Here is a 25,299-nt window from a genome sequence, read left to right as displayed (position 1 = left end):
TTAAATAATGTGTGTTTGTAGAAAGAAACTCCACATCCAGCTTGACGTTGTCTGTATTTACTCGTCTGCACCGGTCAGCTGGACAGGACTTGTTATTTGTCACGGACTTGTGCTGCTGTAGTTGTTTCTCTTGGTCACTTTGTGGCAGCTTTGATCGTCACAGGCTACGACGACACCACTTAACCAAAACTGCATCTTCTGGTGCCACGAAGTCACCGTGCGCAAAGTCCCGAGGCAGATCTGTTGGGTGGTGGGTTTAGGCTTTAGAAAAAGGGCAGCACAAAGGAGAAATGTCACCTGTAAGATGTGCACTTCAGTGTTGAAATACTGCAGTAGTATGAGAACTCTGCGCGGCCTTCACACTTGAAATGTCGAATCCAAACTTAGTACGCCTGGAGGAAAAGAAAAAAAAAAAAAACTGAAGCTGCAGCGTCTTGAATCTGATATCGGTTGCAAGTTTTCTGCATGTAAAATGATTTAATGTTTCGTTTGATGCCTGGCGCTGTTTATAGATGGTTGAATAGATGGATAGATACTTTATTTATCCTGTGGGAAGTTCCATAGAGAAAGGATTCAACCTGAAGCGTCGCCGTCGTGTAATTTAAAAATAGCTAATAAGTGTTAAACAACGATTTGTAGAGGAAATTTCCTGTGCTTGTCCGGCCACTGAGAGACTTAGAGGAGGAAACGCGTTTCAGCTGCTGGAGTCTGCATCTCCTCGTCATGTAGTCGCCTTTTCAGGAGCGTCGAGGGTATGTCGAGCCACGACGCTGGGAGGTACAGACGTACGGGGGCAGATTTACAGGAGCATAAATCTGGTAAGATCGAATAGGTCACAGTTGTGTGAACTACATCTTGAACTTTAAAGGCAATAGTTTAAATCACTTGAGGTGTGAATGCGGTTACGAAGAAAGAAGCATAAAGGCGATGCACTCACACCTGTCAGTTCTTTAGGGAAACGCGTTGGAAACAAATACATTTCAATGCAACAGTACTGCATTAAGTCTTCATAAAGATTATGGTTATTAGTGTAAAATAACTGAGAGCTGTTTATTCAGCCGTGTTTTCATTGTGCAGGCTGTGGTTGGTCGTACTGTTGACAGGGCTTCAAGTATCCCGGCACTGTGCCGGATCAAAACTTACAAAAAAAAAAAACAAACCAAAAAAACTTGTTGATGCGAGACATTGTCAGGTTGGAGCCGCCAATTGAGTTCATCTACCAAAGGGAAGAGAGTGAGGTAACTTTCCCTCTCTAAACTAAACTAACATCACGAGCCAATCAGAAGTAGGGCGGGTCTCGCAAAACTTGGTTGAGATCCAGCTGCAGTTGATGCTGCATTCAGGAAAAAAATATCCCTGAATATCTAAACTCTAACATAAAAATGAATAGCTGCTGCACGTATTTTAATGTTCAGCAAACGGTGACAATATACCAAACATATTCTTCTCCAAGTTGACCTGTAACTTGAATGAAGGCATCACCCAAGACCGAGTTTGTTCCATCGAAGTCAATTTTGTCAGAAAGAACGAGAGTAAATTTATGAAGCCAGGAGAATTTGTCCTAACTACAAACAAAAGACTTAAAAACAGTAATAAAAATAACTAACATTAAATGTTAGGATGAAAATTTTGCAATTTAGAGTTATAGTATGATCTACAGTTTACTGGTGCACTGCAAAAAACCTTTAAATTGAAACTGCATTAAATTAATAAATCAAATAGTTCCTCAAATTAATTATTAATTAGCTTAATAAAAAAATAAGTTCAGTTCAGGCTGTGGATTTTTTATTTTTATTTATTTATTTTTTTTACTTGAAGCCCTGTGTTAAATTGAATTGTATGAACTGAACGCTGTGATAAAAGTCACAAAAGGAAATTTAGTGCACAACTGTTGCATTACAGTGGAGTCACTAGTGTACCTAATGTTTTGGCAGCCGAGTGTATGTGCACACTGTACATTTACGGATACATCACCTGTATTCTGGCCCAATGAGGAAGGATTAGCACTACAAATGGATTCTGATCCTTCACACTACGGGAGCTGCTCAGTTTCTGTCCAGTCTAATTACACTGTATTAAAACCAAGGAACGACGAGGGGATAATTAGAAGATTTTAACAGATTTTAAATGTTTAGTGAGATTTAATTTGACAGGATGTGGATATTGAGTGATTAGAAAAACAGATTAGCATGCTCAGAAATGACGATTCTGCAAATTAAAACCGTAGGACTTGTTTTACAGGTAGAGCTGAGAGGTGATTGACAGGTTTGAGAAGGAGGAGAATGAGGCTGGATTGTCTTTTCTGAAGGGAATCGCACGATATCAAGTTTTTTCAGTTGTTTGGCCCAGAATGAGCGGCACGCACTGGTGGTGACGAGACCAGTCATCGGGGTGAAGACATAGACACACATAGTCTTTTTACCCTCCCGGGATATGTGTTTGCATTTGTCCGTATACTATGCGTATGCTGGTATGTGTTTAAAGATGAGCACACACACACACACACACACACACACACTCACGCCGTCAGTTGCACACATTCCAGCGTCATGGTCAAACGACTTGTCTTTCACTCGGTTCATTCCTTAAAGCAGTCGGTCCTGCTGGAACTGACAGCATATGGAAAACCTGTCTAAATGAGTCCGCACATCAATTACATCAACGCATTCTCACCTCGCTGGCCTCACTTTGCTTTCGCTCCGTCTCTCGTTCCCACGTCGTTCTGCTCGTCGCTGCACTGCCCTTCACTTCCGTCTGTTCTCCAAACGTACCGGCCTTCACGCCTGGCTTTTGTATTTTTTTTTTTTTTTTCGTCCCAAAAGTATTACTTATGTGCTCACATCTTATTTTAAAGGCTAGATTTTTTAATTAGGCTTGGTGATTGTAATTTATACAGAATATATTGCAATTTTTCTTTTACGATACAAGTCATGTTTTGGGCTGATTACTCAAAGCGGGAACGTCCTAATTATGCAGAATTTTAAACCTTAATGAAAAAATATAAATGAATGAGTTAGAAAAAATGGAAATAAACAATTGAAACCCAAATAAGTTTTTTTTTTTGTACTAGGCTGTAAACATGTTTAATAATGCTGTAAAGTTGGGATTTTTAACATTGGGGTCTATGAGGATTTGCTTCCTTTTGGAGCCTCAAGTGGCCACAAGATGAACTGCAGTTTTTTGGAAATTGCCGCTTGGTCTGGACTGAACTGGGGATGTCACGATTACGGTTTTCCTTCGTACGATTATTGTCAGAGAATTTATCACGATATTACGATAATCACGATTATTATGCGTTGATTGATTTCACAAATCTATTCATATGTAAAATCACATGAAAGCTCCTTAAAGGTCTTAAAGTTTCCTTTATTTCTATATTTTGATGCCAAAATATAATTATATCACTAATTATATGATCCAATATTTGTATTTGTACACCTGAGCAAAAAAGAAAACCACTCGATGAAACGTCGGATGATCGAACATGCAGCAGGAGGAGATAATAAACTTCGGGGCCACAATAACCTCGTTCTCTATTGATAAACCGAGCTTGAGGAAGTTTAAAAAGTGACCGCATGCTGGTGACATGCGGCAGTGCTGTCTTTGCGTCATTAAAAAAAAAAAAATTGAAGGAGCGGCGGCTGGGATTTAAGTAGGGCGACCTGTCGCTCCTAAATGAATGTAGGGAAAACACTGCGTGGGTGTTGCGTAACTTTGTTTTCGTTACGTTTGAATTGGGCTTAACTATGGTTCCGGCATAACATTTTCTGACAGTATTCAGGAAACGTTACGGTCAATTAATTGTAACACTTAATCATGCGCATCGTGACATCTCAAGACGGAGCCACTGAAAAGTTGTGAAGCCGCTGCAGTACTCATGCCAGGCCTTAGGTGGCGCTGTAAGGTCACTCCCTGAACCCGTAGAGAAGAAGACCTGGAGCGTGTGCATAAGCTCGGACGGGACTTTTAAACCAAAACAAAGGCTTAGCGAGCTGCGTAAAGACGAAACTGAAAACGTTGCCAGTCTGGAAGCTGGTTTCGGGTTCTGAAAACGCCGGCTCCGTTAAGACGGAAACCCTAAACGATAAAATATTTTTTACAGTGAAACCCGGCTTGTCGTAAACGGGGCCTAAAATCTTCCGTCATGTCCTAATCAGGCAGGAGACAGGCTCGTCGCGTCGTCTGCATAAAAGCTTAGCGGCACAATTCAGCGCATATGCGCTCGGGCCAACGCTTGGATGTGTGTGTTTGTGGCGAGACCTTGACCTTGACTGCAGTCCCTAATGGGGGGGGGAGGCTGTTCTGTGAATGACTCAAACTCCCCCCTCTGCGTGGAGGTATGTAGCAGCCCATAAAGCATGCTTACGTCCCACTCTGGTTTCAGGGAGTGGGAGCCCGACCCCGCCCCTTCCTCACACTCTGAAATAGCCACGTCCTTGTCCCCACACGGAGGGACTCACAGTGTGAGTCGGGGTGTGTGTATATATGCGTCCGCGGTTGATTGAGGACCAGATTGCTGGTGACAGGTTACACCGCGTTCCGTCCCTCCGACCCCCTCAGATTAGCGACCCCCGAGGCCCCCACGCTGCTGCCTGTGCCTATGCTGCCGCCGCTACCCCTGCCCTCCCCACCTGTTAGGATCCCTCCGCTGCTTGGAGCTTTCCCTCTCGTCCACACACACACACAAACACACACAATGGCCGACGTGCGTTAACAGAATTCTCTTATTTCTCCGTCACTCACCCTGCAGGTTATAAAAGGCCATTACGAGTCATTAAGGTGCATGTGTGAGTCTTGAGTGTGTGTGTGTGTGTGTGTGTGTGTTGCCTGGCTTGGAATGTGTGTGGGTTGAAAAGACGCCTGTCACAGCACGCTCTCATAATTGCCCTCTTAGCCAATTATCCCCCATTTAAAAGCAAGTCACCTGCTTCGCTCCCGTGTCCACACAAACGCGACTACACACACGCACACACGCATGCGCCACACAATAAAAAAAAAAAAACATAGAAACGACATTTAATCATTGTTTGTTCCCGAGTGTTGTTTGTTTACTGTCCTTTTGTGTGAGAGCCGCTAGCTCCATTTATACTATTATATCTCATCTCTTTTTTTTAGATTCTGATGCACACGAAAGACATGGTTCAGAAGGTGGGTTGTTAAAAAGTAACTTTTGGATTATATGACTTTATATGACTGTGCACCTGTTTTCTGAAATGATGCATTTTCTTTTTTCGCCGTGTGATTCAGATGAATCTGGAAGTCATCTACGGGGACACCGACTCCATCATGATCAACACCAACAGCAAGTCTCTGGAGGAAGTCTTCAAACTCGGCAACAAGGTGCTTTTTTTTTCCTCACTCGCCGTGTGTCTTTGTGTGTTTGTTTGTGTGCGTCCAGTGGAATACTTTGACATTTTTCTCTAAATGCATACGTGGTGTTTTGTGCTCCCAGGTGAAGGCAGAAGTAAACAAGCTGTACAAGCTACTGGAGATTGACATTGATGGTGTGTTCAAGTCGCTGTTGCTGCTGAAGAAAAAGAAATACGCGGCCCTGGTGGTGGAGCAACATGGGGAAGGGAAATACGGTGTCAAGCAGGAGCTCAAAGGTTTGGACATCGTCCGCAGGGATTGGTGCGGCCTCGCCAAGGAGTGTGGCAAGTACGTTAGCTCGACACAATGTAATTAAATGCACGTGCTAATATTGGCGTGTCTCATTGTACAGAAAGTTGTTCTCATGTGGTGTTCTGTGATTGGTCAGGAATTGGAAGTGGGCGTGGTTAATGCGTAAAAGTGGAAATGCTAGTGGCCACTCTGTTAGCTCCCAGATGCTAATATTATCAGTGTGGCTGGTATGTATGCTGAATGAGTAGCGTCCATCTCCCACAATGCTTAGTGTGTGTGAGACATATGCTGCAGTGGGAGGAGCCTATTCCAACTTCCCTGGAGTTAGGTTCTTGTTTTTGCTCAACCGAAGAACAAGGACAAATGTCTCGCTTCGTGTAACAAGTTTAATCATTGAAAGTTCTTTGGTTTTGTTTATTTGTTTTGCACGATACAATCATTCGGAAACTTTAAAAAAAAAAACAACAACATGCAGTTCCTTTATTGGCCACTTGAGGCAGCACAAATAAACACATTTACCTTACGGCTGGGTGGTATGACCAAAAATCTATATCACAGTATTTTTCCAAATTCTGACTGGTTGAGAATGAATTACGGCAGAAGATTGACTAAGGATGGACTGTTTTACCGTGATGATGAGCATTTATTGTAGAATAATCCCACCCTAGGAGTAAAACAGGTTTGCATGGCTCCGTGTTAGCGCTGACTGCTGATGTGGAAATCCGGGGACATTTACGGCTCGGAGATAAATAAATAATAATAATAAAAAGATGTTAAAATAAAGAAATGGGGGCAATTACGGTTTCATTTATTTTGACATATTTATTCATAAAAATATTTAAACTGCTATGTCTGTAAAGTCAATAGCAGTGCGACCAACATTTTTTTTTTTCTCATTCATAAGAAGCTGAAATTGGGGATATTTTTGGGGCTGGCTTTAGCCTGGGGACACGTCAACCAAAACGGGGACTGTCCCCAGGATCCGGGGACATCTGGTCACCCTAAAAAAAAAAAACACGGCACCTTTTTTTGGCCTCTCATTCTGCTGCAGTGTTCTGAACATTGTGTAATCAAATACACCGTTGTGCTTGTATATTAAAAATTCATATCATAACGAAAGAAAATCCCGGTATTCAGTATGAACCGGTATGAAACGCACTCTTCTCTTCTGTCCTTCCAGCTATGTGATTGGTCAGATCTTGTCCGACCAGAGCCGCGACACGATCGTGGAGAACATCCAGAAACACCTGGTGGAGGTCGGAGAGAAGGTGTCCAGCGGATCCATACCACTCAACCAGTACGAGATACACAAGGTGAGGACTGGGCTGTAATTATGTTTCTGTGGAACTCAGGGAGCTACTTGTCTTTACGCACAGCCAGACTTCAAGTGCATAATACAGTGGACGTATAATAGAACATTACCACAACAAATGCTGCTTGCATTAAAACAATCAGAAACTAATCTGCACCTTTTTATGTGGCTCTTGCAAATAATTCTTTACGCTATAAGCTGTGCAGGCAGTTTTAGTCTCTGCCGTTTCCTGTCTCTTCATTATCTGTCCATTGTCTCCGCTTTCCTTTATTTTCCTCTTCTCCAGGCGCTCACTAAGGATCCTCAGGACTACCCAGATAAGAAGAGTCTCCCTCACGTCCACGTCGCTCTGTGGATCAACTCCCAAGGTGGTCGCCGGGTCAAAGCCGGAGACACCGTTTCCTACATCATCTGCAAGGACGGCTCCACGCTGGCAGCGAGTCAGAGAGCCTACGCCTTGGAGCAGCTCCAGAAGCAGGAGGGCCTCAGCCTGGACGTCCAGTACTACCTGGCCCAGCAGGTGCATCCCGTGGTGTCTCGCATCTGTGACCCCATCGAGGGCATCGACAGCGTGCTCATAGCCACGTGGCTGGGTGAGTTAATCACACGTCATTGTTCAGTGTGGTTGCAAATTAGCTGAAAATATCCACAAAGTTCAAGTGAGAAACTGTTTTTAATTGGTCTCATTCACGTTCATGTGCACAAGAATATTCAATATAATTCTCTTTCGTGAATAAAGATCGACCCCGAGGTATTTATGGGGCACAGCTTACTCTGAGTGGTAAGACCAATCCCCTTCTGTGACAACACAAGTCGTGAATCCTGTTTTATAGTCTGTTGACAGCTGTAACGGCTAAACATAGAAGACTTACTTCACCTTATAGCACAATAGACTTATAAAACTGCAGAATAGGAGATTCATTGGGGTTTAATTACAATAAAAATACCCGTTATGTGTTGGCCTCCTCGTGTATTTAGCCTTAAGCCCAGTTTGTGACTATATGAGAAACAAGCCCTGGTCGACGCTATTGTCCATCTCAGGTCTGGACCCGAGTCAGTTCCGGGCTCAGCAGCAGCACCAGAGGGAGGAGGAGGCCGACGGCATGCTGGGGGCCCCGGTGCAGCTGACCGACGAGGAGCGCTACAAAGACTGCGAGAAGTTCACGTTCACCTGTCCTCAGTGCGGCACTGACAACATCTACGACAGCGTCTTCGATGGAGCTGTGAGTACAAGTCTGCACCAACACAGCGTTGGCTACGGCGTGGCCACAGTTACCTTGAAAAAGTAATCTGATTACTCCATTAAAAAGTAACTTAGGTACTTTACTCATAGCATAGCATAGAATAGAATAGATAAAATATAAATATATGTCCTGTATGTACAAAGTAGATTAAAAAGAGAAACAAACAATATACATAAAGCACAGAGTGAACCTTAATATTGTTTCTTTAGGTGACACAATCTCTAACTAGTGGCCATATTTCCAGCCTCCATTGTTGTTTACGTTTGTGTCTGTGTGGTTTTACACGAGAGTCGTCCTCATGCTGAAAACGTGACTTGTCGCGTACGTGACGTCGCTCCCTGAGACGCAAGAAGAAAGCAAAAATATATATTTTCACTCAGGAAAACAGGCATTATAGTAACGCACAGTGACTCGTTAGCTGTTACACATATCCTCCATTATTCCCCCACTTTATTTCTTACAGGACTCATCTTTCACTCTTCTTTTTAAATGTGAGAGCTGCATTTGAAATAACATTAAAGCTGTGGAGTCAGAGCCACGAAGAGATATGAAGAAAGACCGAAATCAAAAGGAGGAGATAGCTTTTATCGCTAATGGCGTGTTTCACTGGTGTAATGAATTAATCAGACATGAATAAAGAGCGGGGAGAGCGGCGAACGCGTTTTCAGAGAAACTTCCTGTGAAGGGTTCATGCTTTAGTCATCCTCCATATTGTGTCTCTGTCTGTATTTTTAGACAGCTGCCTGGCTCCAATACGGACTCTGTTTTCATTGGCATAGTTTGGACTCCACAACTTGAAAAGCCTTTCCTTAACCCCTGCCGCTCTGCAGACGCACACACACACACACACACACACACACACACACACACACACACACACACACACACGCACGCACGCACACTGATCTCCAACCATTTGTCAAGCCAAGGTCGCGAGTGTGTGTTATCGGTTTCTAATGAGGAGCAGGGCACGCAGCTTTTTCTCGTCTGGAAGACACTAATAAAACTGACAAGCCTCCGTCCTCGACTGTTGAGAGAACTTGTCCAATTAAAACACACACTCCATAAAAGGATGACACACTTCAGGAGATATGCAAGTGTGTGTTTTTTTTATTGAGAAGCGTTTACGTTTAGTTAAAGCGGGCGGGTTCGCGATACTTGAGTCACGATATTTATTGCGATATTATGATTTGCGATATATTGCAATATTCTACATGCATTTGTATATTTGTACATTACATGATAATAATAATAATTAAAAGGACAAACTGAGTCGAAAAAATAATATTAATTCGATAATCGATTCAAATTCAAGTTTATTGCACTTGTGCAGAAAGTGGATCAAGTTTCTTGCCACTTAAATGTCAAAATACAGATCACAATTGTCTGGTTGAACAAAACAGTTTGAATGCTCCACTGAACAAATGTGCAAATGCATAAGTACTGTGTTATCCGGTGTAATCTGCTTTGGATCAACGGGTTTCGGCCGCTGCTGTGCTAATACCTCACAGTGTCTCGTTAGGTGAGTTCACAAGTTGGTCGCGTTCCTCGAATATCTAACTGCAGCGAAGCACAGAATGACGCGTACCGAGCTCAGAGCCGTAAATTAGACAGAGTCTGGCCAACTAGGAAATGGAGCGTCTGAGTTGTCCCTCTGATCATGCTGATTGGTTCTGAGCTGGTCACATGTTTCATGGGCGCCATGTTAGAGACATCTAACCAATATTCACCCATAGAGAAGTGGCAATAACACAGAATAAAGTTGGATTAAGAGTTAAAATTTGCCACAGTGCAACACAGGATCAGGAAAACACGGAGGAAACTCCACCGTTTCCCCAGTGAACAGAAACAGAGAAAGTTATGGAGCAGAAGATTAAAAGGAAGAACTGGATGTCAACTGGTTTCTCTCCATTATGTGAAGTAAATGTCAATGTCTCTCTTTGACATTTGTTAAGATTTTATGTAGAAAAATTAAAGTCGTACCATCATTAATGTGAACCTTGATCTCAAAAACACCGCTTTAAAAATGAATGAAGTTTGAAGTTAACCTTGCCTTATGCTAACCTTATGCTAGCTAGTCATCTAGACTAAAGGCTTAGAAAAATAGCAGATAGCGTCATATATACAGTGAAACTCCATGTGTTCATGTAATTTATGTCCATGTAGATAGACACATTTAACTGACACGTAACTTTGGCTACATAACTTCATGGCTAGCGTGCTAATGCTATAATGATAATACTAAATAACAGTAAGACTAGTTTAATTTCAGACTTTTAACGGTGATGGATGAACAGGGAGACTGAGGAGAAGGTAAACACGGCTCTATGACTGATGAGGTGATTGGGCTACAAAGCATTTTACAGACTCATTTAAGATATTTAAAGTAAGTAGACGCTGGGATATTTAAGTGAGGACCTTTTACATATTGACAGACGTCGGCAATAACATTTATAGGCCTGTTAATGGAGAAAATAAGACATTTATTTCAACGAAGCACATCCGCCCCATAGGGTTACACTGTAGAATCTAACCTCTGATGTAGCAAACATGGCGCCATGATTAGACTTGGACAAACTCTCTCTAATATACGGCTCTGACCTTGCAGAGCAGAGGTGCAGAAGTCGTTCACAATTGTCCCACAACTTTTTCTTTTTCTTTTGAAATCGATATTGTATCTAAAGAAAAGTATCACAATGTAATGCCATATCAACATTTTTTCCCACCCTTAGCTCAAATGTTGCTGAACAAACAGAAACGAAACCACAGAGTCATTTCAAACTCTTTAACTCAACCAGAAATTGTCCGATTGCTGATGTTAATTTTCCACCATGTGTCAGAAGCCGGTGCACACACACACACACACAGAGTAACTGATAAGACAGTAAGTTAATTAAGGTGGCGAACATGGTCTAACAGCTCAGTGAGAGGGGAGGACAGATGGGCCTTGACTCCAGCACTGACACGGAGCCAGAGATGGTAGGAGGAGGAGGAGGAGGAGGCGGTGACGGATGATGGAGGACAGACAGAGGAGGAAAGTTGTTTGATGAGGGTGGCGGTGGTGGTGGCGGGGGGAGAGAGGGATGAAAAGATTAAGAGCCGAGGGGGAGGGAGGGACGAAGAAAAAAACAAAAAATCTGGATCGAGCAGCAGGGATTTCCCTGAGTACAGTTTTAATAGAGCGCTGGAAATCCTGCAAACGTCGGACAGTTAAATCAGCGCCGCGTGAAAGCTGCACATTATCAAACCAAGACATCGCCGAAAACAGCCCCGGCTCAGACAGTTGACATCGTAAACCTTTTCAAATTGTTTTACAGTTTCGCAGAAGTCTATTTAAGGTGCAGACAGGAGGCGGTGAAGATGACAGTTGTGCAGGGCGGCGGCGGTGGGGGGGGGGGTGGACGAACACTTAGAGGAGCGCTAAAAGATATGATCCGCGGATTACGTTAGTTGAACTTTTCTCACACAAACACGAGACTCAGAAAAAAAAAAAGTACCCTCGAGGTTTCATATTTTCATTTAATTGCCCAGCGATAAAACAGCTGACAAGTAAGTGGTGTGTAATTTTAGGAGATACAACTTGTTTTTGGTGGGAGTTTGAAATGAAAGCAGCGAGATAAAGAGCAGGAGGAGGAGGAGGAGAAAGTGGAGAGAGAAGAAGAAGAAGAAGGGAGGTTTCTTTCATCCAGAGCAGAGCAGAAAGAAAAATGAGGAGTATAGACTGAGATGTGGGGAGTTAATGTGCGTAGCTGCATATTAGTGGGGAATAAAAAGAGCCAAATCAGAAACAGGCTTTATTGCCATGTATCTTTGTAGGTGTGTTTTGTTGCACATAAAAATAAATTAAAATCAGATTGCATACAGAATAGATACGGGAGAGTCACGTGAATACTTTTGTGTCACCTGAAAACTCATTTTTTATTTATTTTTTTGCTGCTGTCGCTGCGACAGGTAAATGGAGTTAAGGTTTAAAGGAGCAAGTGTTTAAAGCCGTTACATTTTCTGTAATTGTTATGTACCACGGCAACTTTTTTTTTTTTTTTTTTTTTTTTATTGCATTAACTACAAGGCTTGCTGTCAAGTGGACAATTCAGGGGTGCCGGGGTCATGTTGACCTGTTTTCTTCAGGCTACAATAATGTTAAAATCTCCCGGTCCCAGCGGTGCTTTAAGCTCTCACACCTTCCGTGTTTGACAAGTTCTTTGTGGAGGTCGGAAGGTAATGGCCAAGTTTCTATGTTGCATGACCGCTTTTCCTCTTATGCTGGGTTAAAAAATGGGAGCCGGGATGAATTCCTCTATTCGTATATTTATGCACAAGGGAGGCAGATTGCTCCTGAAAGCCATTGTACCTGCAGATTCACAACAACCAGTGACTCCCAACATTTTGAAACCCCTTTTTTTTGTATATAAATTACAGCCATTTAGGAAACTTAAATAATAGTCACCTTTTCCGTTCCTGCCTTGTGTTGCTGGATCTAGTGGGTTTTACAGATGCTAATGCAGTACAATTGAGAAGTGTTAGGCGGTAGTTTGGCTGACCCTGGCTGATAAAAAGTCTCGGGTAGATTACAAAGACCCTTTAAAGGTGGGATTAATATTAATTATTAAACCTTATTCTAACAAGACAACACCGAACCAGAACCATTACAAAAGGCGTCAAAGTTTAAAAGTATGTCAATGAACTCAAGTGCAAATAATGCAAATAATTATTCCCAACGGCTCTGAGACCAAAGTCTCAGTGCTGATGCATGTTCTGATTTGTCTCTCAGTGTGAACATACTGCGATCAGGCACAACATTATGACCACTCATCAGAGAATGGACATAGGCCTTTCTGAGGGTGTCCTGTGGTGTCTGGAAACAGAATGTCGTTAATGGGTTAGAGCAGGCGTGTCAAACCCATTTTAGTTCAGGGGCCACATTTAGCCAAATTTGATCTCAATGGGGCCGGACCAGTAACACAATAGTTTATTAACTGGTAAATAACGACAACTCCAAATGTTTCCCTTTGCTTTAGTGCAAAAAAAGTACAGCTACATGTAATTAACAACCGTGAATTTCTCAAGAAGTGCAAGGTGCAAGTGCAATTTCTTATTTTATCAAATATTTTCAGCTGATATCTTCAGTGTAATTTTTGCAAATTTATCCCACGGGCCAGATTGGACCCTCTGGCGGGCCAGTTTTGGCCCCCGGGCCTTATGTTTGACACCTCTGGGTTAGAGGGTCTTTGGCTCCTATGTGTTGAATCATCCCACAGATGCTTGATCAGTTTGGGATCTTGTGAATTTGGAGACCAGGTCAACATCTTCATCATCGTGCTGTTCTTTGTGTTACTTTTGAGTTGTTCCTAGAGCTTTTTTGTGTGTCGAGGAGTGTCATTGTTGTAGGGTGGGGGGTACCTGGTCTGGTCGAGGTGGGGGCTACATGTCTAAGTAACATCTTCACGAATGAATTCCAGGTCCAAAAGTTTCCCAGTAGAACGTTCAATTGTCACAGGATGGTTTAAATGTTTTGTACTTCTCCTGACAGTGGTCATAATGTTGTGGCTGGTCAGTTTATCAACATAATTTTACCCTCTATAACCTTTACAATATATACTTTTCCAATCTTTAAGCTTTTAAGCTGTAGTGGTAGTGGCAGAGGTAGCACTAGCATTACACGTATGAGTAGAAACAGAAGCGTTGCTTTACAAGTTGATTCCCAGTGAAACACTTGTTGTCACAAGATGCAACTTTATTTCATTTTCCATTGTGCAGCTGCACGGAGGTTGCAGCATCATGCAGATCTTTCCAATCAGTCACGTCCCCCAAAACACATGTTCACCTTTATGCAGTTTGAATAAATGGCACCGGTTGAAGATGCTGCATCGGTGTCTGGGCTGACGAGACGTTTTCTTTTTCAGGGTGCACAGGTGGAGCCCAGTTTGCTGCGATGCCGTCACATCCCGTGCGGGTGCAGCCCCGCCGACCGCATCGTCAACATCAGCAACAAGCTGCTACTCGACATCCGTCGCCACATCAGGAAATACTACTCCGTGAGTTTTAATTAATGCAACTCTAAATTATATATACAGAAGCAAACATTAACCTCCCGCCCACTCGCGGGTCCGCAAATGGACTCGATTTAGTTTTCCTTTTGTGCCTAATACTGCAACTTGCTCAACTAGCACAGCTGATTCCGTCGTTTACCTCATTTTAAAGCCTTTTTTTAAAACTTGCACATATCCACCATGTATTCCAGATGTAAAGGTAGCGTCTCTTGGGTGCAAAAATGCTACATTTAAGCTTGTTGAATATTGTGTGGTTGTTGCATACCACTATTTGTCAACACATTCCTAAAGGGATTAAATTAATGCTTCGGCTGACAAAATACGAGCTCAAGTGGTCAAAGAAGCTGAGCTGTATATAATGAAATAGTCAAAACCTGTGAAAATTGACCTTCTGAAAAGTATCTATGAAAGGCTCGGTCTGTATTTAACACAATGGGGGATGCAACAGATGCAGTAATGTTAAGAGACGCCATTAAAAAGATGTTGGACGAGAGACGAAGGAAGCCTCAGCAGGGCACTGCGCTGACATTTTCAACCAAAGAGCAAATTGTGTGCACAAAGTGAAAAGAGCTGCGGAAAGATTTGTAAGAGCATGATCCTTGGAAATACTTAAATGGCCGTTCTTTACTTTGAATACCAAGTTTAACGTGCACGTGCGGTAATTGGACGTGATTGGTAAGTATCAGCGGAAACTAAAATTAGGACAAAGTGAACGTGGTTGACTTTAAAGATCAACCTCCTGGCTTAAAAGATCACTTTAATTGTTGGAGTATATGCTTTGCCGGATGTGTGACTTTAGCTCTTACATATGTAAAGTGTGAAAATATGAAATTGTTTGCTCAGGTCAGAAATGCAAACATGATTAAATGCATAGGTATAACATGGAGATCCATTAAAAGGTTAAGGATCTCTACCAGGGGCTGAACCGACTAGTTGATGTGAGTCGACTTCACTGCTTTGCCGTGACGCTTTAAGCCGGAAGTTGAATAAGAAGCCGCTGAAAAATATGATTTTCTTGCACGATTGTCATGATGGATCCGGATTTTTCGGCGACTGGAACTGCACCTTTTTGAATCCGGATCCCGGGATGAAAAAGACGAATACAGAGCCTGTGTAGATCTCATAGATTTGTGGTTTTCATATCTGGCATATGGCTTTGCTTTGGTTAAGCTCTTCTCTTTTGAATGGTTTCACATGACAAGTCTGGAGATGGCAAATATTAATCAATTCTGGGATTTTCTGACCTGGTGATCAGTTTTTTTCCACTGCATTTATGAATATTTGAGAGGAGATGTTTGATAACTATATTATATCTGTCCAGTAGAAACTTTCAGAAACACTTAAATTAGTGATTTGAAAAGTGTTTTGACCTTTCGGAACTGCACAATAGTCCAGTGCACCCTGTTATAACATCTCATAGCAAAAAAAGGATACAGTTCAGAATCCACGGTTCACTGATTGAAGCATCTCAAATACTTGGGAGGATTGCAGCAACTTTATTGAGAGATTAAATTTGCACGGGGCTTAATAACTTTTGAGATTTCCACTTGCGCGTTGATTTTTTTTTCAAGCCTCAGTCAGAATACCCCAGGTGGATTCGGGATAGAAGAGATTTCCCTCCATCGTCACCACGAGCTTGACATTTGTAGTTTTGACTGAAAATGAAAGATTGCCATCAGGTTCTGCACAGACATTCATATTCTCCACAGGATTAATTATAGTAGCAGTAAGGTTTGTATGAGATCTGGCCACATTGGAAATCTGGTTAGAGGGAGGGATATCACTTAAACCTGGAATAATAGCACACATTTTCAGTACGTCTCCCGGGGCGACGTTTATACGTGTTGCACTGAGCAGCACAATGGAAAAGTGTTGCAATTAGTTATGTACTATATATATGAAAGGGGGTCGGAGAGTTGTCGCCGCCACTCAGCTACACAGTCATAGGGAGAGTGTGACGTGAATGTCTCATCATTCGTTGTCTCCTGAAGGGTTGTGGGTGAGTGTGTGGGGGGGACATGTCTCCACCCTGGACATGTCTCCAGTCTATGTCAGGACTTGCACAGAGAGACGGACAATCATTCACAGTCACACCTACGCTCGATTTACAATCACCAATTAACCCAACGAGCATGTGTTTGGACGGTGGGAGGAAGCCGGAGGATCCAGTCAGATTTGAACCCAGACCTTCATTACTGTGAGGCATCAGTACTAACCACCACAGCCACTGTGTCGTCCATGTTACAGAAAGAGATGGATTTCAGAATCAGAATCAAGAAATTACGTTTCGTTATAGCAGAGAGAGACGGTCGGAAGTGGCTTCAGCAACGCCACCAACAAGATGAAGCATGTGATGATGATGATGCATGGCATTAAGTGCATAGAGTGCCATGTGTTCGACAGTCTCCGGTTGACATCACTAAAGCCCACTATTTGCACAGGCTTAGTTTTTGCTGGGGACCTCCAGTAATTCCTAATAGTCACGGAGGTCGTATGTGATCTTCATCCCGTACGAATCGTCCATGTGATTTGTTAAAGTAAAAATCACACCGCGAATTACCTGGATCATAATTCTCGTAGCGCAGAGGTCGCGACTTTTGTTTGATTTGCGACATTTTTTTTTTCTGAATCGTATCTCTTAAGAATTATGAAGGATGTGCTATAAATCAAAGTCAAGACGTCGTTGAGCTGTTTCGCCCGTGTAGACGGATGAAACCATTAAATCAATCATGAATGTGTTCCTATGTAAAGTCGGGTCTGTTTTAAAATACTGACAGGTCGTTGGTAATTTCTTCCCCAGGATAATTGGTATCAAAAATATATTTTTATCATCTGTTATAATTTCAAAAGTAATCAAAACTGTCTCTGAAACGCAGCGGAGTGAGATGGAAAGTAGCAGAGCTACTACGTTCTACGTACAATCTCCTGAGACCATGCGTCCTCATATGGGGACGTAGTTAAACTTTTATCCTCAGACACTAGTTAGTGTTAAAGTGTTAAAATATTTACTTGTGTATTTATGATTAGTAATTTTCTAGTTTAATGTGACACACAAACTAATTGGCAAATACTCGTTGGAGGACATTGGGAATTTGCAATTCTGTCTTTTCACGGCCGTGTTTCGTTTTATTTTTTGTTGGTGACTTTATTATAATATACAGTGAAATAACCCCCCATGTCCACATATGAGGACATAACTTTTTCCAAAAACTACTTCCTGTTCATAGAGGATGCTTAGTTGTTTAATACTTCTTAGGTCCTACTAATTCCAAATACGTTGGAGAAATTAAAAATGCAAAGCAAGGGACAGAAGAGGAGAATAGAGGTGGGTGATACCGGGAATTTCGTTAAAACACAGAGTTTTGTTTATCACGTGCGAATGCGCCACAAGAAACTCAGACGTAGGAGGTAATAACTGAGTCACAGGACGTCCTCAGGCTTAAGTCTCCACTAGTGACCACTTCCCTGGCTGCTGTTTACACGAAAACCACCAACTTCTACTTTTCCAAACCAAAGATTCCTCAAAGGAGGAATCGATAAAGAATCGTATCGATGAGCAGAACCGATAACGGCATCGGTACCGATAAAGTAAGTCACGTTTAACCAATGAATGCATGAGAGGAGACACCTTGGCTCGTGTTTTACTCTCGGTTAACGTCGCCCGGACTGACCGATTCCCTTTGGACCAACTGGGCCTGCACCCTGAGAACGAATTAAGCTGGATTGTCTTAGTGGAGGACTCCTCTGGTAGCGTCCAACACCTTGGTCTCGAGCGAGTGGAATGTCTGTAAATGTGTGTGTGTGTGTGTGTGTACGTGGGGGTAACTCTCCCACAGTGCTGAACAGAAATCAATTAGTGTGGTGAATGTGTGGGCAGCGAGTCCCCCCCCCCAACCCCCACCTCACCCCCCCAACCAGCTCCTCAGCCCCTTTTGTCACGATGTGTGAAACAGCTGCTACCACTGAATACTTACACGTCACACAGCAACACACACACACACACACACACACACACACACACCACTGTAGGCTGAACAGCAGTGGACACAGCACACACAGCGGGGCAATGAAGAGGGGTAATATTGTGTAATTAAGGATTCCTTTCAGGCCGAGGGAGAGTTCAAATAGAGCTGTTTGTCTGGCCAGATAGAGTGAAAGCTCCGTTCCTCCTCATGTGTGTTGGCGTCTTGAGCCAGGACCACAGAGACATTAATCATTAGTGAAATTACCTCCTGTCCCCCACCCCACCCTCACCCCACCCTCATCCCCGCGATTATCAATAAACCTGCACCCTGAGAATGGGCAAACACTTGTTCCCTCTTCCCTCTCCTCCCGTCCCCACCTCTACTCTTCTTGCCCCCTTCGCTGTCTTTGGCAAAATGAGAGATTTGCTTGTTTCCTGATCCACCCAATTCTTCTTTCTCCCTCTTTTTTTTTTTCCTTCTTTTACCCCTCCCATCTAACCACCGTTGCCATGGCATTTAACAAATTATTGCAATTACCCTCGTCATGCGGGTCGCCCCTGGAAACGGGCTGAGGGGCAAGAGAAGAAAGGGGGAGGGAGAGAAAGGGTGAATGAAGACCAGAGAAGGTGATAATCCTGTTTTGAACAAAAGGTCAAATTGTTGAATAGAGAAGCTTTGATTAAGCGGAGGAGGTACAAAGTGGAACCGTTTGAGCTCTTTTCACTCCGTGTGTGTGTGTGTGTGTGTGTGTGTGTGTGTGTGTGTGTGTGTGTGTGTGTGTGTGTGTGTGTGTGTGTGTGTGTGTGTGTGTGTGTGTGTGTGTGTGTGTGTGTGTGTGTGTGTGTGTGTGACTGAGTGCGTGTTTGTGAAGTAGACCAATTTTTAGGTCTATTCACTTTGGAAGTGTCGACCGCCGAAGCACAAATACCGGTTAGAGGTGCCTCTGTCCGTCTTGCGGCAGGTGGATTCCTCTGCTACAGAAGTCATCCCAGAGAGGGCGTTGAATGATTAGTCCGTTAATCGGTCGGTGTTAAGTGACGCGTCGTTAACCATCAACAGTCAGATTAACAAGAAAATACCCCAAAAAAGTCAAATATTTGAATGTATGAAGTTGAAAATGTGCAACTTTTAGGGCTGTTGCTCGCACAAACCGAACGATGTCACCTTTAATCTCCTGAGACCACGCGTCCTCATATGGGGACGTTTTGCAGCTTCTTCTGCTACATTTAAACTTTTATCCTCAGACACTAGTTGGTGTAAAAACATGATGGCAAGTGTTTCATTCTGCAGCCGATCACATGACAAAAGTGTTAAAATGTCCAATTTTACAGTTGAAACTTGTGTATTTATGATTAGTAATTTTCTAGTTTAATGCGACACAAACTAATTAGCAAAAACTCGTTGGAGGACATTGGGAATTTGCAATTCTGTCTTTTTACGGCCGTGTTCCGTTTTATATTTTTTTGGTGACTTTATTGTAATTTACAGTGAAATAACCCCCCATGTCCACATAACTTTTTCCAAAAACTACTTCCTGTTCATAGAGGATGCTTAGTTTTTATACGTCTTAGATCCTACTAATTCCAAATACCTTGGAGAAATTAAAACTGCATAGCAAGAAGAGAGAGAACAAACAGAAGAGGAGAATAGAGGTTGGGTGATACCGGGAATTTTGATATCGATCTGATACCCAGTAAATACAGGACTAGTATCGCCGATACTTGAAATGTCTTCAGTTCGTTGATTTTGATATAAAAGACAGGACAATTATTTTAGGCAAATAAACCTGTTTCTATTAACTAATTACAATATAAAAATAATTTACAGTATAAATATTAAACAGTTTCCCGTTTGCGACACACAATTGCTTAAGAGAAAAGGTCATTAGTGCAAAATAAGAAAAGAAAAGGAGCAATAAAACAGCAAAAATATAAATATGACAACGTAAACAAGAGCAACAAAGTAATAATAAATATAAAAATCACTCAGAGAGGGAAATGTTGGCTCATTCTTTTTCTACCAAAGAAGTGAGTCTGCATCCGACGCATTTCAATAACGGCATCAGTTCCAGCTGTGCGATGGATTCGAGTGTCAAACTCTGTCCATATCCACCTTTTATTACAGGTGGGGATGGAAAAGCTCCTGCAGACTTGGAGAGAAGCTGCATGAACTCTGTGACGAGTCATTTACAGAACGAACAGAAGACAGAAACTCTAACACAAGTATCGATACCGATACTAGCCATGGTATCTGTACTATCGATATTTAATAGGTCACAACAGCAGCTGCTTTAAAAACATGTTTTCTGACACTTCACAGAGCAATTAATCAATGAACTGGAGAAAATCGTGGCTAATGTTGACCACAGCCACAAGAAGTTTACGACTAAAGCGTCGCTCAGGTGCAAAGTGTATGTTGTGCCTTGAATGAACAGTAAATAGATTATCTCGGTCGTTAATTCTCACTGACTAATCATTGGTGAATTGTTTCACCGTTAATGAGCCACATGAGTAAAGAGTTCAATGGTCAAAAAACAGCCCGGCTGCACATCTACTTCCAACACGTTTCCCGCATAAACATCCAAATATGGCTCTGAGGAGGATGTTAAAGTCTCAGATCTGAACTGTACCGACGTAATCGAGTGGAGAGGCTTCAGAATAGATGAGGGTGTTTAAAAAAGAAGTAGAAAAAAAAAGACGAGGAGACAAAGAGGAAGCAGAGGGAGGGTATATTTCGTGGTGGGCCCTGTCGTGGCCTGGTCTTGCCTCTGTTTGGTTAAATTATGTGGAACTCATTTGACGTCTGCATTCAGTGTGTCAGGTATCCGCTGCTATAATTATGCAATTATGAGCCTTTATTCTCTCACGTCCGACTATACACCCCCTCACCCCCCCCACCCTCGCTCTGGCAAAATGCCTCAATTAGATGTTTTTTATTTATTTTTTTTACCCTGATGTGTTTCTTAGTTTTATTCCTTTTTGCTCACACTTATTAATCTTATTTTTCTTTTCGTATTTTACAAATCGTTTTGAGGAGAGCGGTTTTCTGTGTAGCTGCCCCTCCTTTAAACCTCGTCCATCTTTAATGCCTGCCTTATTAATTTTAATTCATGTGAATGCCGATTGATTTTTATGTTTGCGCGTACACCGATTATTCGGGTGTGTGTGTGTGCGCCGTCCCATGGGAACGGCAGTGTGTGCCGAGGCCCGTGTCATAAGAAATACACAAAAAAGACGGCGGTCAAACAGCCTCTCGCTCCCGTACTCCTTATCTCCCACCTCCACCGACCATTGTCCCGCGTACGTCTTTATCAGGGACAGTGAGGCAGGCTTTTTTCCCATGATTTCCCATGGTGCCCGGCTCTTTGCACAAGAGCGGCGGAGGTGTTTAGCTAATTAGGAGCTGGGGTTTGTGGGTGAAGCTGTGAACTCTGGGACTTTCTAATTGATTTGGGACATATGTGTGTGTTTGCTTTTCATTTAGAAGAGATTGGCTTGATCCGTGTGTGTGTTTGAGTCTGTTTGTGTGTAGACTAAAGCACGACTCTTAATGCCTGCACCTACGCCCCCCTGTGCAGTTGTATAAAAATGCACCTTTTGCATTATTATGTTTTTTATTAGACCTTTATTTAACCAGGTGAGCTCATTCAGATAGAGAATCTCTTTTTGCAATTACAATCATTCATACATACAAGTAAAATGAGCAGGTTCGAAATGGGTTAAAAGCAGCAACGAACGCCAACGCTTTCGAGTTCTTCTCTTTAAAAAATTGCCGCAAAGCTGTCAAATGGCATCAGATCAGGCAATTTTAAGACAGATTGCAAGGAGTTCCATGCATAGGGAGCAGCATAGCAAAATGCCCTTTTTCCCATTTCCGTAAACACTCAGAGTCAGTATAAGGAAGTCAGACGGCCGTAGGGTATGATGTCCTTGGTTCCTTATCAAGGAAGGATGGTAGGTAGGACGGGACCACACCACAACAAGGAGAGCTTTATTAATAAAAGTCATCCAATGCATGTATCTCCTGTTGGACAAGGCTGACCATTCTGCTTGCGGGTCAGATTTGTGCAACCAGTGACAAACTGCAATGCCCAGTGACATACAGCGTTTAGCAAAAAAGCGAGAGCGTAAACAGGTGGCTGAAGCGTGCATATATAATACGTCCCCATAATCATGCAGTGGGAGAAAGGTTGACGACACAAGATATTTCCTAGCTCCACGGGAGAAACAAGACCTGTTCCTAAAATAAAAGCCTTGAGTTGAGCCTTGATATATGGGGTTTGAAAGAGAGGTGTTGATCAGTATGGAAACCCAAATACCTATGAGATGGAACCAGCTCTATGGCTGTTCCTTGGCAATCTCTTTTACGCTTGGGCAGCAGCTTTTGTCTTGCTCAGCTCATGGTGCAACACAGTAAATGGTTGTGTCGTCTGCATAAAAACGATACAGGGCGTATGCACTTTGTTCTAAATTAATTGAAAGATAATCACGTTGTAAACCTTAAATCAGTCCGACATATGTTAAAATCTCACTTCTAGAGGAGAATAGGCACAGAATATCGTAGAATAGCTTGTTGATTGTGGCTTAAGTCAAATGGATGCTGCAGTTCGGCAGCTAAGATCTCATCTAACTGGTTAATGATGATATGATAACGTCAAAATAAAAAACTGTATCTCCAAAGCCAGACCTCATGTCTCGTCTTGAGGAAATACTCTAGAGCAGGACATGTCAAACTCAACCACATCCGACCCGCGGGACAGTTGAGTCTCGTGGTTGCCCCCGGCAACCGCTCAGCTTATCATTGCAGCTTCTGAAGCTACATCAGTGCGTACGGTCGACCCATAAAAGCATAAACCACAAGTATTAGAGCGATAAATACTAAAATATTTTACCAGATTCTTACACAAAGACCTAAAATATGAAGAACAACATCACTGCAGCTAAACACCAGTGTAGATTCTCCACCATATAGTAACCACCACGTTAGTCTTCTTTTATTCCAGCGTCAAGAACAGTGAATTCATACAACACGCAGATAACGTTGGGAAACCAAACCGTGGATTAGCACTAGACTAGACTAGACTAGACTAAACTAGACTAGGACTAGTACCACACACTCAAAAAGTGAGTTTTTCCATCCCCTTTATCCCCCTTCATGTCCCCTTCTAAATCTGTTGAATTTGAGAGAAATAAACTTTTCTTCATTTGAAATAAGTCAATGGAACAAGGCCACAAATGTGTGTTTTATTGGAAATTTATTCTCATTACTTGTTAAATCAGTGAGGTTGGGTTTATTATACATTCTTCATTGTGCCCTTCCTATTTCTGTATGAATATAGATAGATTGGGATGGATGGACGGATGGACGGATGGATGGATGGATGGATGGATGGATGGATGGATGGATAGGTAGGAAGGTAGATACCAGTAAATAGATGCATAGATGGATTTGACACCACTGCTCCAGACACGAGAATGAAAATGAAATATGAATCACCTCAACAAAGGCCAAAGAAACACAAGAAGGTAATTAGGATGATTGTTGTCCTCCTCGATCCATACGTGATTCTGAAAGTGTTGCCAGGAGCAGCAGATAGATTTAAGAATTAGTGTTGCCAGACGTACCGGGCAGACGTAACGTCTTCCAGCAGCTTGTTAAAGGTCGGTTGTTTACACACTGGCTCTGTACTGAACAGGTTGCAACCCCTGTACAGTACTTATAAAGTGTTTATTCTCCTTTTTTAATCAAGCTTATATTCTGTTTTGCAACTTTCTAATCAAAGTGAATTAAATCAAGTCGTGCTTTGTCACAGCTCAGCTGGAAATCTCAACACAAAACTCAGACAAAGTCTCTTAAAAACGCTTCAGATCTCCCTCATTATAGAAATGTCCCAATAAAATAGTTTTGGGTTTTTTTTTGCCTCTGATCTCAGTTATTTGATGCTGAGTATTGACCGGTTTTCCATGTTTTGTATATATACAAAGTGTCCTCCCCGGGGAAGGGCTTTTGTCATCTTACTTGTATTCTGCTGGACCATGTATGCATGTATGTGTGCAACTAAAGTTAAGAGTCAATCCAATGTAGGCCGACCCCAAGCAGGCATAACATTATGACCACCTTCCTAATATAAGGTGAACAATGTTATTTACTTCACTATGTCACTAGTCATAATGTTGTGGCTGATCGGTGTATATGTTCTGCATTGCATTAATAAATAAAGAACCTCCATTCAGGCCATTCCTTAAGGATTTTCATCATATTTTGAAGCTTTGTTGCACAAAATAAAAAATAGTAAAGACACTAAACGTCTCTTCTCCCCCAAAATAAATTGAGCTACAGGATTTTAACCAAATAAATAACCAACTAACAAACTTAAATAAAGCATATGAAGTTTTTTCTTTGAGTTCACATACAAAAACATAATTATTTGTTCACATAACCAACAATCCCACCGGTTATATGGCTGGAAAAAAAAACTGTGAAACGCCAAGAAAAACAAACACAGATCCTAAAGGAAAAACCCCAATTGTCTTGAAATCAAGTCGTTCTTTGTCACTGAACAACATGAGAAAACTGCGAATAAGACAATAATCTCAGCCTCATATCGTAACACAAAACTCAAACAAAGGCAATTGGACTCGTTTTACATCTTTTAAAGACGCTTCAAATCGCATTCAAGTAGAAATGTCCCAATCAAGGTTTTTTTGGTTTGTTTGTTTTTTTGCCTCTAATCTCAGTTATTTGATACAGAGCGTCAACTGGTTTTTCCATGTTTTGTATATGTACAAAACTTCCTCATAAAAAAACAGTAAAGACGCTTAATTTATAATGGCTCTTACACTCCAAAAAACACTTTTAACCAAATATATTATATTATATGTCTGGGGAATCAAAGGAAACTGTGAAACACCAAGAAAAATAGATCCAGATCCTCAAGGGGAAAAAAAAATTCCTATTATATATTTAGTTGTGACCTAGATTTGTTACACCAAAAACAACTTTATCCTTTTCATTTTTATCAAAACTGCCCCGTTTGTGTCTTTAAAGTCCCTTTAAATGGTCAGTCGCACTAGAAATAACATCCCTACGCGCTCTTTCTTTGTATT

General features: G+C 42.1%; 1 protein-coding gene across 4 annotated transcripts in view; it reads left to right on the top strand.

Annotated features, from left to right (window-relative positions):
• The window catches only part of pola1 (polymerase (DNA directed), alpha 1), a 68,640-nt gene that overhangs the window by 23,764 nt on the left and 19,577 nt on the right, over nt 1–25,299 (top strand). For all 4 annotated transcript variants that reach the window (XM_047568622.1, XM_047568621.1, XM_047568620.1 and 1 more), the window contains exons 27-33: nt 5,116–5,148; nt 5,248–5,340; nt 5,453–5,658; nt 6,803–6,935; nt 7,221–7,527; nt 7,976–8,157; nt 14,082–14,213. In XM_047568622.1, the coding sequence (XP_047424578.1) occupies nt 5,116–5,148; nt 5,248–5,340; nt 5,453–5,658; nt 6,803–6,935; nt 7,221–7,527; nt 7,976–8,157; nt 14,082–14,213 (1,086 nt within the window). The remainder of the gene's footprint in view (nt 1–5,115; nt 5,149–5,247; nt 5,341–5,452; nt 5,659–6,802; nt 6,936–7,220; nt 7,528–7,975; nt 8,158–14,081; nt 14,214–25,299) is intronic.

This window comes from Mugil cephalus, chromosome 18 (genome assembly GCF_022458985.1).
Source record: "Mugil cephalus isolate CIBA_MC_2020 chromosome 18, CIBA_Mcephalus_1.1, whole genome shotgun sequence".
Classification (NCBI taxonomy): Eukaryota; Metazoa; Chordata; class Actinopteri; order Mugiliformes; family Mugilidae; genus Mugil; species Mugil cephalus.
Note: the sequence above shows the minus strand (reverse complement) of the source record. Positions and strands in the feature narration are given on the sequence as shown.